General features: G+C 43.8%; 1 protein-coding gene across 1 annotated transcript; it reads left to right on the top strand.

Moving 5' to 3' along the window:
- The first annotated feature begins 10,939 nt into the window (after nucleotides 1–10,939).
- LOC102560604 (olfactory receptor 14I1) lies at nucleotides 10,940–11,890 on the top strand. Its single transcript, XM_006263242.1, has one exon. It carries the CDS (start codon nucleotides 10,940–10,942, stop codon nucleotides 11,888–11,890), a length of 951 nt encoding a protein of 316 aa, XP_006263304.1.
- Nucleotides 11,891–12,533: the final 643 nt, after the last annotated feature.

Here is a 12,533-nt window from a genome sequence, read left to right as displayed (position 1 = left end):
AGGGGCAGGCAATTATGTTGGGCTGAGGGCTGCTTACTCAGTTTTGGCAAGCCATCAAGGGCCACATGACAGGCAGCCAGGGGCAGATAAATATTCATTTTCTAAAATTTTTAGGGGACCCACAGGCCAGATAGAATGGCCTGGCAGGCCACATTTGGTCCACGGGCCGCATTTTGCCACCCCTGGGTTAGAAAGATTAAGTGCGTGCACCACATCAGCTAGTTTTCTGATGCACCTGCCATGTGTGCCTTGGAGTACATAGAAGAAAACTTTGTGCAAGGGAAAAGCTTTGGGCAGGGAAGTCTTATATTTTAACATTAAAAAGGGTGGCATGACTCTCCTCCATGGTGGCTTCCCACGTGTGCCTCTACCCTGTTTGACAGGTCAAGGTGAGCAGTATTTGGATCTTTCAGAGTAGTGTATTCTGGGTTCACTCCCCATTTTCACTGTTGCAGAAGCAGATTCAACCAGTATAAGCATGGAGTGTGCCTATCCCTCAATTTACTTTCTTACAAATGACTAAGTTGTGTTTAATCTATTTTGTTTGGTGACTCTGAAAGACAATATGTATTTGGTCTAATTTGACATCCATTTTATTAATGTTTTAATCATTACTGAGATGTCTGTGAGTACTTCTGCTCTCAAGACATTTAATATGATGGGCCAAACTTGCTCAAGACATTACTTAGTTTAGGATTTTCCAAGTGGTGCCTTGGGCTGCTATCCAGCCCCCTTTCTCCCCATTGATCCTGCTGTAACTATCAGCCAGAGTCTTTGGGCTCTTCTTCCCTTGTCAGGGTTTTGGTGCTTCCCCAACTCCTTGAGTGGGGGTAGGCAGCACAGTGTTGGTGTTAAGGTCAGTGCCTGGGGCTGGATATGGAGTGACAGTACAGTGGTGGTGGTGGGGCACTATTCTACAGCTCAGTGTGAGTGGGGGTTTCTGCCTGGGCTGTGCCCAGGAGGCTCATGATTTAGCCCCAGTGCAGCCCCACTTTTGCAATATCCATGATATTTGGCCCATTGTCACATGGAAAAAAAAATGGACTGTCCTAACTTAGTTGACATCAGCCTACAAGACCGGTTGAGTCTAGTAATTTTTTTTCTCCCCCTCTGCAACATGTGTACAAATGGACTGCATGTCATGTTTTTGCAAAGATCTTGTAATAAATCACAGTGGGATGAATTAAAATGAAAACCTGTTCAGTGTTAGCTGATTAACTGTAGATAATTTTGAAGGGCTAAATCAATGCAATACTTCTGTCTACATAATTAAAAAGATGGTTGATACCCCAGTGATAGCTGACTGTGTTCTCCAGAGCACATTTAAGTCCTTATGTAACAGGTAAGAAATTATTCTAACACTTGTAAATTCTAACACTTAGACATTTTGTAACATTTTCCAGCCACTTGAAAAAAAAAATCAGCCATCTCCTCTAAGGGTTATTATTCCAGTCTCTTATGGAGCATTGAATTAGGATTGTGCTGCAGGTAACTTTTAAACTATACTAAATCTGTGGCATGTTCATATATTCATAGATTGTAGAGTCAGAAGGAACCACAATGGATCATCATGTCTGACCCCCTGCCCCTGGCAGGAAAAAGGACGGAGGTCAGATGACCCCAGCCAGGTGACTGTGAAGCCTCCTCTTGAAGACCTCCAAGTTATGTGATAGTACTACCTCTCTTGGAAGTCCATTCCAGATTCTAGCCACCCTTACTGTAAAACATTTCTTCCTAATGTCTAACCTAAATCTACTCTCAACTAGTTTGCACCCATTATTCCTAGTTACTCCCTGGGGTGCTCTGGTAAATAGTGTATCACCAATTCCCTGTTGTTCTCCCTTGATAAACTTATAGGTGGCTACAAGGTCTCCCCTTAGCTGTCTCTTGTGAAGGCTGAAGAACTCCAGATCTCTCAACCTCCCCTCATAGGGTTTTTCATGCGAGTGGCCCTCCTCTGAACCCTCTCCAGATTCTCTGTGTCCCTCTTGAAGTGCGGTGCCCAAAACTGGACACAGTACTCTAACTGTGGCCTGACCAGTGCCGCATAGAGGGGGAGCATCACCTCCCTTGATCTGTTGGTCATGCATCTGCTAATACACAACAAGTTGCGATTAGCCTTGTTGATGGCCTCGTTACACTGCCAGCTCATGTTCATCTTGGAGTCAACTATGACTCCAAGATCTCTCTCAGCCTCTGAGCTGCTAAGGAGGTCATCCCCCAACCTATAGGTGAGCTGGGGATTCCTCCTTCCTAGATGGAGTACCTTACATTTATCTTTGTTGAATTGCATCCTATTTCATTCCACCCATTGATCCAACCTGTCTAGGTCAGCCTGTATCTTCTCCCTGCCCTCCAGTGTGTTAACCTTGCCCCATAATTTGGTATCATCAGCAAACTTGGAGAGGGTGCTCTCCACACCCTCATCTAAATCACTGATGACATTAACTAACACTGGTATTAAATAACACTGGTCCAAGAACTGAACCCTGTGGGACACCACTGCCCACCTCCTTCCATCCCGAGAATGACCCATCCACCATCACTGTCTGCGTGCAGTCTGTAAGGCAGTTAGACACTCACCTGACTGTGTAGTCATCCACTCCACAGCCTGTTAGCTTCCCTAAGAGAATAGGATGTGAAACTGTGTTGAAGGCCTTCCTAAAATCCAGGTAGGTGACATCAGCCTCAGCTGTTAGGCAATGTTAGAATAGTTTCAGAGCCATCGCAGGTTAAGGCTCAATGCCATTTGTGACCTGCACAAATGTGACTTGTCACAAGAGGGTCTGACTAGCAGAATTGTGGCCAGAAGGCAGGACTCTATCCCTCCTCGGGTAGTGAAGCATCCACAGAAAGTATTCTCCTTGGGCTTCATGTTCTCACCATGCTCTGCTCTAGGAAGCCCTTTTTCCAGGACAGTGAGAATGTGGGAAGGGAAACCATGCCCCCACCACCTCTCAAATTCCCCTGGCTCTGGGAGAGCCATGTGGATGTGGGTCAAAGGCAGAACCCTCGGAGGGAGAGGGCTCTGTGTGTGGCCCCCAGCCTCAGGTCCTGAATCAGAGCTCTTGGGATCCTGAGAGCCAACAGCGTGATGCCATGTGACCTAAGGTGATACCCACACGGGGTAGGTGGGGGTATTGGTTTGGGATAGTACCACCCCTTTGTGCAGTAGAGCTTGGGATGGTATAAATTGTTCAGGAAGAGAAGGTCTTGGGAGGTGTGCATCCTGGGATGCTGGATGACTTCAGACTGTTCAAGTTTTCTATGTGGAGCAGACCATGGGTGACTGGTGCCCCTTGGGGGCATGTGCCCCCCCTGACACCAGTCAGCCCCGGTGGCTGATCATGCTGACCGGGGGTGGTCACCTGGTGGCAAATCGTGTTGAGTGGGGGGTTCCCTACCCCCGATCTCACTCACCGAAAATCAGCTGTGCCGCTTCCGGAAATCCCACAGTCACTTCCGGAAGCAATGTGGCCACTTTTCCTGGCAGCCCCACTCCCCAGCCGGTGCTTGCAGGGGGGACACTGGCACTCCCACCTTCCCCCTGCCTTCTGGCTAAATGGGGAGAGCAGCCTGACAGGGGGTGCACTGGCACTCTCAGGCGGTGCACGTGCACCCCCATGTACCCCCTATACATCACCACTGGAGCAGACTAACAATACTCTAATTTAAAATGGGTAGAATAGTTCAAAGATAACCCTTGCCCAAAGTGGCACATCCCCTCTAGTGATCTTGCCAGCTTCTGCTTGAAGTTTATAGGGACAGTGTCTTGCCTCTATAAAACTGTGTAGCTGAAGTTTTTGCAGGGGGAAGAGGCTGAGGGCATAAAGGGCAGGCTGCTGGGGGTGGGTGGGCCACTAAGGAACCCTCAAAAAATTCTGTGGTTCCTTCTTGGGGCCCATCTGCCGCTTTGGAGTTCAGGAGGTGCAGGAGAGTGGGAATGGCTAGGAATGGCACATCTTGGGATGCTGGGGGATACTAAATGGATCATGTTATGTCAGTGAAATGCTCAGAAGTTCACTTCAAACTACCTAGTTAACATCATACTTTCATAGTAGCTAGGGTCAGGAGGGACCTGAACAGATCATCTAGCCTGACCCCCTGCCACAGGCAGGGATGAATGCTGGGTTCACAAGACCCCAGACAGGTGATCATCCAACCTCCTCTTGAATTTGCCCAAGGTAGGGGCAAGGACCACCTCCCTGGTCAATGCATGTTAATACTTTCTTTAAGTGGCATAACTTCTAAGATTCTGAAAGCACACTTAGCAGCAGTTAAGGATCCCAAATGTGAAATCTTTCAAGTTTAAAGCATTCTTAACAAGAACTAATTGCAACATGTAGTCTAACTCTTAGTCTCTTGGCAACCAAGTAAGCATTCAGCTAAATTTGCCTTCAGAGCTGATGGCTGAAATGATTGTAGTGCTAGCAGAACCCAGTATAGATATATCTCTAACCTTCCAGTGAACACCACAACGTCACTTAAATATGCAGCAGAATACTGTTGTGAATATGTACTTGCCCTTCCCCAGTTGATGTTAGTTTTTCAAGTCAAGGCATTGGGTAGGCATCAGACTTGGATATTGCATTCCATTTGACAGTCAAAGCAGAATCAGATTGTTTTGTCTGGGTTGAACTGGGATGACTGGGCTGCACCATTTGCTCACTAATTCTTCCATTCCTCCCATATGCAACATATTTTCCCTTCCCTCTTTACTGTGTCCTACAGTCACTTGGATAGAAGGGAGAACCATTTTGGATGGAACAACCTTGTTTTAGGATGATCCAAAGTTTCATTAACGGTTCTCCATGGCTTGGTCAGCAACACATGCAGAAACTTCTCTCAGTAGGTCTGCCATTTCAAAGCCCTAGATCTGCCATTTCAAAGACCTAGATCTGCTTCTGGGGAACAGTAATCTGTTTCAAGAATTTGAATCATACTGTCCAATCAACCAATGAATCTTACAAAAATAATAGAAGACCTTTTTAATTATACACCCATGAAACTAACTGTAGACCATGCATGAAATATTCACTATATCTGGTCAGTTCGTACTTGATGACTAAGCGTAATTCTATTACACTCTGTTAAAGTCCCTGTAAAAAGCATTCTCCTCAACTTTGAAAGTCCCTTCTCATCCTTGCTTCAATTTCTCACTAAGCCTGGAGGCAAAAATGACAGACATTTACATAGTAGTTAAAGTAAAATCGGAGTGATTACAATGAAGGACCCCTGGTCATTAGGTGCTTAATTGGTGGAATAGAACATTAGAGAGTGTCTCCTGTGTTTGTCTTCCATAAGTATTAGTTGTATCTTCTCCAGATACAAACCATGACTAATGCAGACTGGAAAATAATAGCTATGACACAGTCCTCCTGTTGGGATTGGAGAAAATTCCTGACCTGTAGGCTTCCTTATTTCAGTTCTTTCTGCTAAGCTACGTTGTGACTAGAACTGTGATCCCTTTAATTGTTGATTGAATTATGATAGATCAGTTTCTTCCTAGACCCATGTTCTTCTTTGGAGGAAACTTGTCCTGCTTGGAAATCTGCTATACCTAAACCCTTATGCCAAGGATGGTGGCCAGTTTCTTAATGAAAACAACAATAAAAGCATTTGGTGGCTGGTTAACACAATTATAATTCTTTGATTTTTTTTTGTCACGTGCAGAATGTTAGCTGATGTCTCTGATGCTTTCTGATTGGTACTTACCTTTATAAAACCCTCAGCATTGTGTAAACCTCATGTACAGGAGTTTCTGCTTCCAACTTGCAGCTAGGGCCTGGAGAAATGGATTCCTAGCTAGCTGCACCCTGCCATTGCTGGCTTCTCAAATAACCTCCTGCCATCCCAAAGAAACTGACAATTTCTTTAGGGTCTATGGCCCATAAGTCAAGCCTCTCCTGTTGTGAAAGCCAGCTGGGCTCCCTACTGGACAGCATTCTAGCATCCTTGTTTTCACTGCCTTAGTTTTTACTGATGCTGACATAGTGTTCTTGGTGCTTGGTTACAACTCAAACTATGCTTTCCATCACTCAGAAGGAAACAGCATTTTCTGATATCTCTCACCTGCTTGTCATCACCTAATATGAAACCTTATTCTTGATTATTTGTTACCAATTGGCAAAGAATAGAAAGTCCCCAACATTTTTTTTCCCTCTCTCCTACACTTCCCTGACTCCCACTGTCAATCTCCTCTTTTAGAGAAGCAGGATGTTGTCTGTCATGGTTCCCTTGCTTTATCTGTGGTAGATTTGAGTGTTATGTCTTGTGTTGTGTCAGGCTTGCTGATAGATTTAGAAGAAGTCTAGGCTATGGATTTGAAAATAATTATTTGAAAAGGGCTGATCCTGCGTAAGCAGGGGGTTGGATTCGAAGACCTCTGGAAGTTCCTTCAGGCCCTACTTCTCTCTGATTCTATAATTGACAGTGTGAGGGACAAAGAGGCAAAGGAGGCACTGAGGAAAGGGATAAGGAAGCTTATGTCTCACAGTCAGTGTAATGAAAACCAAGCTTTGCCTTTAGTGAATGGAACTGGGATAATCTGAGCTAATATAGAGTCAAAAAGTCCAACTCAGGCAGGTCTATAATGATTTCTCTGGCTAAATTAGAGTGAATTATGAACCTACTAGGTGGGACTTTCAAAGGTAATGCTGTAATGTAGAACTTTCAACTGAAAGTTAATGCAGATGGTGGTCTGAAGTCACTTAGGGGTAAATCCAGAGAGGCACTTGAGGCATTCTAACATCTAAAAAGGAAACACCTGGACAAAAATGGGAGAATGAAGGTGCCTAGTTTTCCTTTTTTTGGCTATTTGCAGTTAGGCATGTTGAAGGCTAATTAAGAGAGGTGAGAGGCTGAGAGGAAACTGCTTAGAAATGTATAAGGGAATTGCTGAAGAGGGATATTGGTCTCAATTCACAGTCTCTCTGGGAGGATGGACACCTTCATGTGCTCAGGATTCAGAGAATCCATTTTTTTCTCTGAGTTTAGGTACCTGTTATTACTATGGTAGTGGGCTTTGTCAACCACCCTTGGCATAAGAACCTTCTGTTTTAAGAACATGACCAGTCTGAGCACAACTGCAAGACCATATTGTGTGTGTGTGTCTCAGGAGAGTGCCCTCATCGCCAGGCTCTAGACCAATCTGTGGAATTAGGTATCCTTCATTACCACCACTGCCATCAAAACCTTGAAGCAGAAGCACCTTTGGTTCACCAGCCACCTGGCTGCCAGGCTCAGCAGGAGCCATTGAATCTCTGAGGGGAAACTTGGTTGGTAAAGGGGCACATTATGGGTGGTGGACCTCTTGTGTCTCAGCATTTGTGTACAGCTTATTGCCCCAAACACCCCTAAACGATGGCAATAAAACATAGATTATAATCCCCCAGGCAAGGAGACACTCAACCCCTCTAGGAAGAAAAACCAAAGTGTGCATGGCAGATGCACACACCCACACAATCAGGTGTTGTGCAGCAGTTGCTTATATGGGAAAGCAGTAGAAGGGCAGGAGGTCTTTTTCACCTGGGAACATCCTAGAAGACTGACTGGTAGAACTACTAGTAAAAACTGGCAGAAAGATAAACTAACTGTATCTCCAAGGACCATTGATGACCCAAAGATGGATGGTGCATGGAGGTATATACCTCTCTATTCACTCTAGCACTCTTTGGAGCAGAAGGATGAAGGTGGCAATATAAGAGACATATAGTGACAATAAGGAAGGCCATGATTGCTGGGTTGAATCATTGCAGCTAGAAAAAGGGAGTTGAGCACAGTGTTCATTAGGGTGGAGTCTTTAGACTTGGGGATAGTGATATAAAGAAGTATCTGTTTTGGAGAATTTGTCATCATGGGAACACCATATTCCTTTCTCTTAGGCAGTCTACTATTGTGTGGCCAAGGACCTGGGGGCCCTTGTATCCAGAGCACTGCACTTGGCTTGTGTGACCAAGAGTATGGGGGCCTCAAGGTGTGTGGGAACCCTGTTGGATACTGGAATGCCTTGGACCCCAAGTGTTTCAAGCAGAATAAATGAGGAATGACCAACCAGCTTTTGGGGGCACAATACTGTCTCATTAGAAGGTTTTGCAACCAACTCTACTCCTGGCTCCTTGCCAGGTGCCTCATGTACCTTTGTCCAGGACTCATGGAGATGCTTAGCTGGAAGCTCATTGGATGAAACATTGATAAACACTCTAGCACAGCACAGAGCTTACCTCCACAAATCATGTGCAGTCAGCAAGTAATCTCAGAATAGTTCTAGCAGATGGACTTTAAAATGACCCCTGAAGACAGATTACTATGTACATAATTAGGGAGAATAGGTAGAGCGAATAGGAGGAGACAGAGAGATAGGGCATCATATAAATATCTTTAAATACATAGACAGAGTCCGACAGAAAGATTAATTCAAAGAACTTTGGATTTTTAAGCAGAAAGACATCGCAACACGGAGTTATCCAGAATAAATACAGTAAGTTTATTTCTGGTTTTGGAGATATATTATGGGAGTACAGTAGAGACAGTCCCTTATGGCTGAGAGGCTTTAGTCAGGATATCCTAACTTGAGGAGACTGATGACCTCACAGTCACAACTTTCTTATAACCCTCTGATCCTAAAGCTGGTTTCAGGACCAACCATTCATGAGCAGTATATATTCTTTCCAGATTTTTGTTGCCAGATTAATTTTAAGTTGTGAAAATTGAGGGCTTGTCTACCTGTGACACTCTGGTGGCTTCCACGTCTTATTTTTCAGCTGCTTCAGCTGAACTTCATTAAACCCTCAAATGGACAATTTCCCTTTGGCTTGCTTTGTGGCTAATGTGGAATTAGCTAAAATAAATTAAGGATACTTCAGTTGAGACTACAGAAGTTCTGTCTTGGATTTAAATAAACCAGGCAAATCCTCTTGCACTTCCCCACTTTGCTGGATAAGGAATTTGTTACTTTGGGGAGTTCTGTGTAAAGAACCCATGAGATGGGCTAAGGCACTAGTTACTTTTAGAAAATGAAGGTAGAAAGTTTGTGTGCCATTTCTGTCTCTTTGAAAGACACAGTAATATCAAAGATTAATTTAGAGATGTTTATAATGGATTAAGAAGTCTAAAGAAGAACAGCTACACCATTCTTAAATGCTGAAAACCTGGGTTAGAAAGTATGTGGGATATTGTAAAATCCAGGTCAGTCCTCTGGTGAGCAGAAATAACTTGGCTATGCATTATAGTGCAGTTGAGAAACAGATGAAGAGAGCAAGGAGTATGTGGAGGAAAAATGCTAGAATATAGATTTTCAATATGTCTGTCTGTCACACTGTTTTTCTGTCTATATATAATCATAGAAAATTAGGGTTGGAAGGTATCTCAGGGGGTCATCTCATTGCTCAAAGCAGGACCATCCTCAACTATATCATCCAAGCTAAGGCTTTCTCTATCATGGTTTTAAAAACCACTAAGTAAGGAGATTCCACAACCTCTCTGGGTAGGCGGTTTCAGTGCTTTGCTACCCTCCAAGTGAAAAAGTTTTTCCTAATATGTAATCTAAGTTTCTCTCCTGCAACTTTAATCTATCTATCTATCTATCTATCTATCTATCTATCTATCTATCTATCTATCTATCTATCTATCTATCTTGAAAACTGTTCAATTGGATTTCATTAGATCCATCTATATGTACTTTGGATCAAACCTCATTTCACTTTTAAAGACTGGGATGATACTTATAGCACTTGGTTATTAGAACAGTTGGCTGCATAGTGGCAGATGCGGTGTCAAATCTTCTCAGGTGGGGGAGATCTATATCCCACTTTGTTTTGTTAACTGAGTAAGTGGCATAAAGACTAACATTGTGGGCTAAGAGGAAGATCAAATACTTGATAGTCAAATTATGATCCATGTGCAGGGTCATTCTGTTTTGCTGGGGTTTCCGTGTGGGTGTAGTGCATCCTACTGAACATGCCCTTTAGGGATATACAGGAAGAAATGGAGTTAGAGGCATCTCTAAGTGTCACTTTGGCCACTAATGAAAAAGGATTTTGCCCTTTCATTCACAATACAGTGGCTTCATTCAACTTTGCCTTCCCTCCAGTCCAAAGTGGACTGAAAACAATAAAACTAAAGCTACTTTGCAGTTCCATTCCCTTGCACATCATCCTTTTATGTGGAATCCATTGGTTTGAGGACCCCCAAGCATGGCAGTCCTAAGGTAGTGCAAGGCAGGTGTTATCATAAAAAACAAAAGGCAGAACAAGAAGAGAAAAAGGACAGGCACTGAGAAGTAACCAGAAAGAGTTAGACACCTGAAGCAAGGAACTAACTTTGAACAGTGAAAAGAGAAATTAAACAGCAACAGAGAGGGAGAAAGAGAAATGTGTTTCCTGTTTCACTCTGGCCACTTCAGAATGTCTTTTTACCAGTTTCATGTGATGCAATGTGATGCGATGTAGGCCAGCAGGAAATGGTGTCAATAAAAAAGACCAGATCAGGATCTGGTCACAGGTACTGTGGTTTTCTTCTTGTGAAGTGGGGAGAGTGTACTTCCCTTCTCTCCATACAGATCTTTCCTGCCCTCCAAAGTGAATGGTCCTGCTGCTCCTGGAAATTCCCATGGATGTAAATGTTCTTGTGTCATTGGGTCCAAATGATCCTCCCCTGGCTGTGTGTTAGTTGGTAGGATGTTCATTAAGCAAAATGTAGCTGCTTTGCCCTTCTCTTAACTCCTCCAGTTAGCCAAGACTAACTCCTAAAAGCACCGCAATTCCTCCTGTTGGAAATCAGCAGGAGTATAATGCAAACAACCGAATAATATAAGGGGAAGTTCTGTCGCTAGGAGATTCAGTAGGTTTTTCAGATGGACAATCATATGGTGATTCTAACTCATGATTTTTGTATCTGTCATTCCCTCTACAGGCAGCCCACAAATGGTGCAAGAAAGATAATGTTAAATCAAAGCTCTGTGTCTGACTTCATCCTCCTGAGATTCTCTGATGCTTGGGAGTTGCAGATTTTCTATTTTGTCATGTTTCTAGTCATTTACATCACTGTCCTGATGGGGAACCTTCTCATCATTGTGGCTGTAGTCCTTGACCACCATCTTCACAACCCTATGCATTTCTTCTTGATGAATCTGTCCATACTGGATGTGGGAACCATTTCTGTCATTCTCCCCAAAACCATGGCCAACTCCCTGTTGAACATCACAACAATATCCTATGCTGGGTGTGCCACTCAAGTGTTTTTCTTTGGCTTCTTGGTGGGAGCAGATCTTTGTATACTCACCGTCATGGCATATGACCGTTATGTTGCCATCTGCAAGCCCTTGCACTATGAGATGGTCATGAACAGAAGAGCATGTGTCCAAATGGCATCCAGTGCCTGGGTAGCAGGGATGCTCAATTCTATCATGCACACTTGGAACATGTTTGCATTCACTTTTTGCCAAGGCAATGTAGTGGACTTGTTCTTCTGTGAAATCCCCCAGCTCCTTAAGCTCTCCTGCTCGGACACATATTTCAGGGAACTGTTTATGATGTTTATCAGTTTCTGCTTAATTTTGTCCTGTTTTATTCTGATTGTTGCATCCTATATTCAGATCTTCAGTGCAGTCCTGAGAATCCCCTCAGACCAGGGCCGGCATAAAGCCTTTTCTACGTGCCTCCCTCACCTCATTGTGGTCTCCTTGTTTATCTTTTCTGGCATATTTGCCTACTTCAAACCTACCTCCCATTCCCCATCGGGAGTGGACCTCATAGCAGCTGCCATATATTCAGTAGTGCCCCCCATGATGAATCCTATTATCTACAGCATGAGGAACAAGGAGATTCTTGCGGCTATGAGGAAACTGGCTCACTGTCTGTTCTTCACTGACCAGGTGTCCATTCTTCTCTAATGAGCTAGCTGTCACTGCTTTGTGGCCAGTACCTGGTATTTTTTTAACAGCACAGCATCTGAATAACAGGCTCCATTCTTCTTACAACTGGTTCGCAACCACCAGTGAACCAAGGATGAGCCCTTCTTTTCTTTGTGCTTATAAGGAAGAGTTTTTAAAAGTCAATGCAATTCAAATGGAGGCTTAGGAGCAGTTTCTCTAATGTCTCAGTATCTAGCCCCCATTGTGTGAAAGGAAATTTAGGTCTCTACATGCTAAGCATACTTACTGCAATGGCTGGTACATAAACTCTTTAAAAGACCCATGGGTAAGTTAAGCAGCTTTTTGTAAAATCATACAAATAGCATTTGCTCTTTGCCAAAGACTGTTGTATCTAAAGTTGGAGGCACCACTCCAGATGATTTAATGGAGAACATAGATCCCTCACCCATCCACACCTCCCTAAGGTCTCCTGCCTTGTTACTGAGAACTGGCCCATAGCCTTTGTCCAGATGTTAACACCTCCTTACACCTAGTCACAGTGCCTTGAAACTGAGGTGGCCTTGGCACCTTCTGGGTGTCCAAGTACTGTAGTATTGCCAGTGGCAGAGGTGACTAGAAGAATGAAATGCCAACACCATGTGTCAGATAGTTTTCTGATAGC

Source organism: Alligator mississippiensis, chromosome 7 (genome assembly GCF_030867095.1).
Source record: "Alligator mississippiensis isolate rAllMis1 chromosome 7, rAllMis1, whole genome shotgun sequence".
NCBI lineage: Eukaryota > Metazoa > Chordata > Crocodylia > Alligatoridae > Alligator > Alligator mississippiensis.
Note: the sequence above shows the minus strand (reverse complement) of the source record. Positions and strands in the feature narration are given on the sequence as shown.

Bases quoted from the DNA above. Each gene is read 5' to 3' on its own strand.
- LOC102560604 (XM_006263242.1), top strand. From the start codon at position 10,940: ATGTTAAATCAAAGCTCTGTGTCTGACTTCATCCTCCTGAGATTCTCT.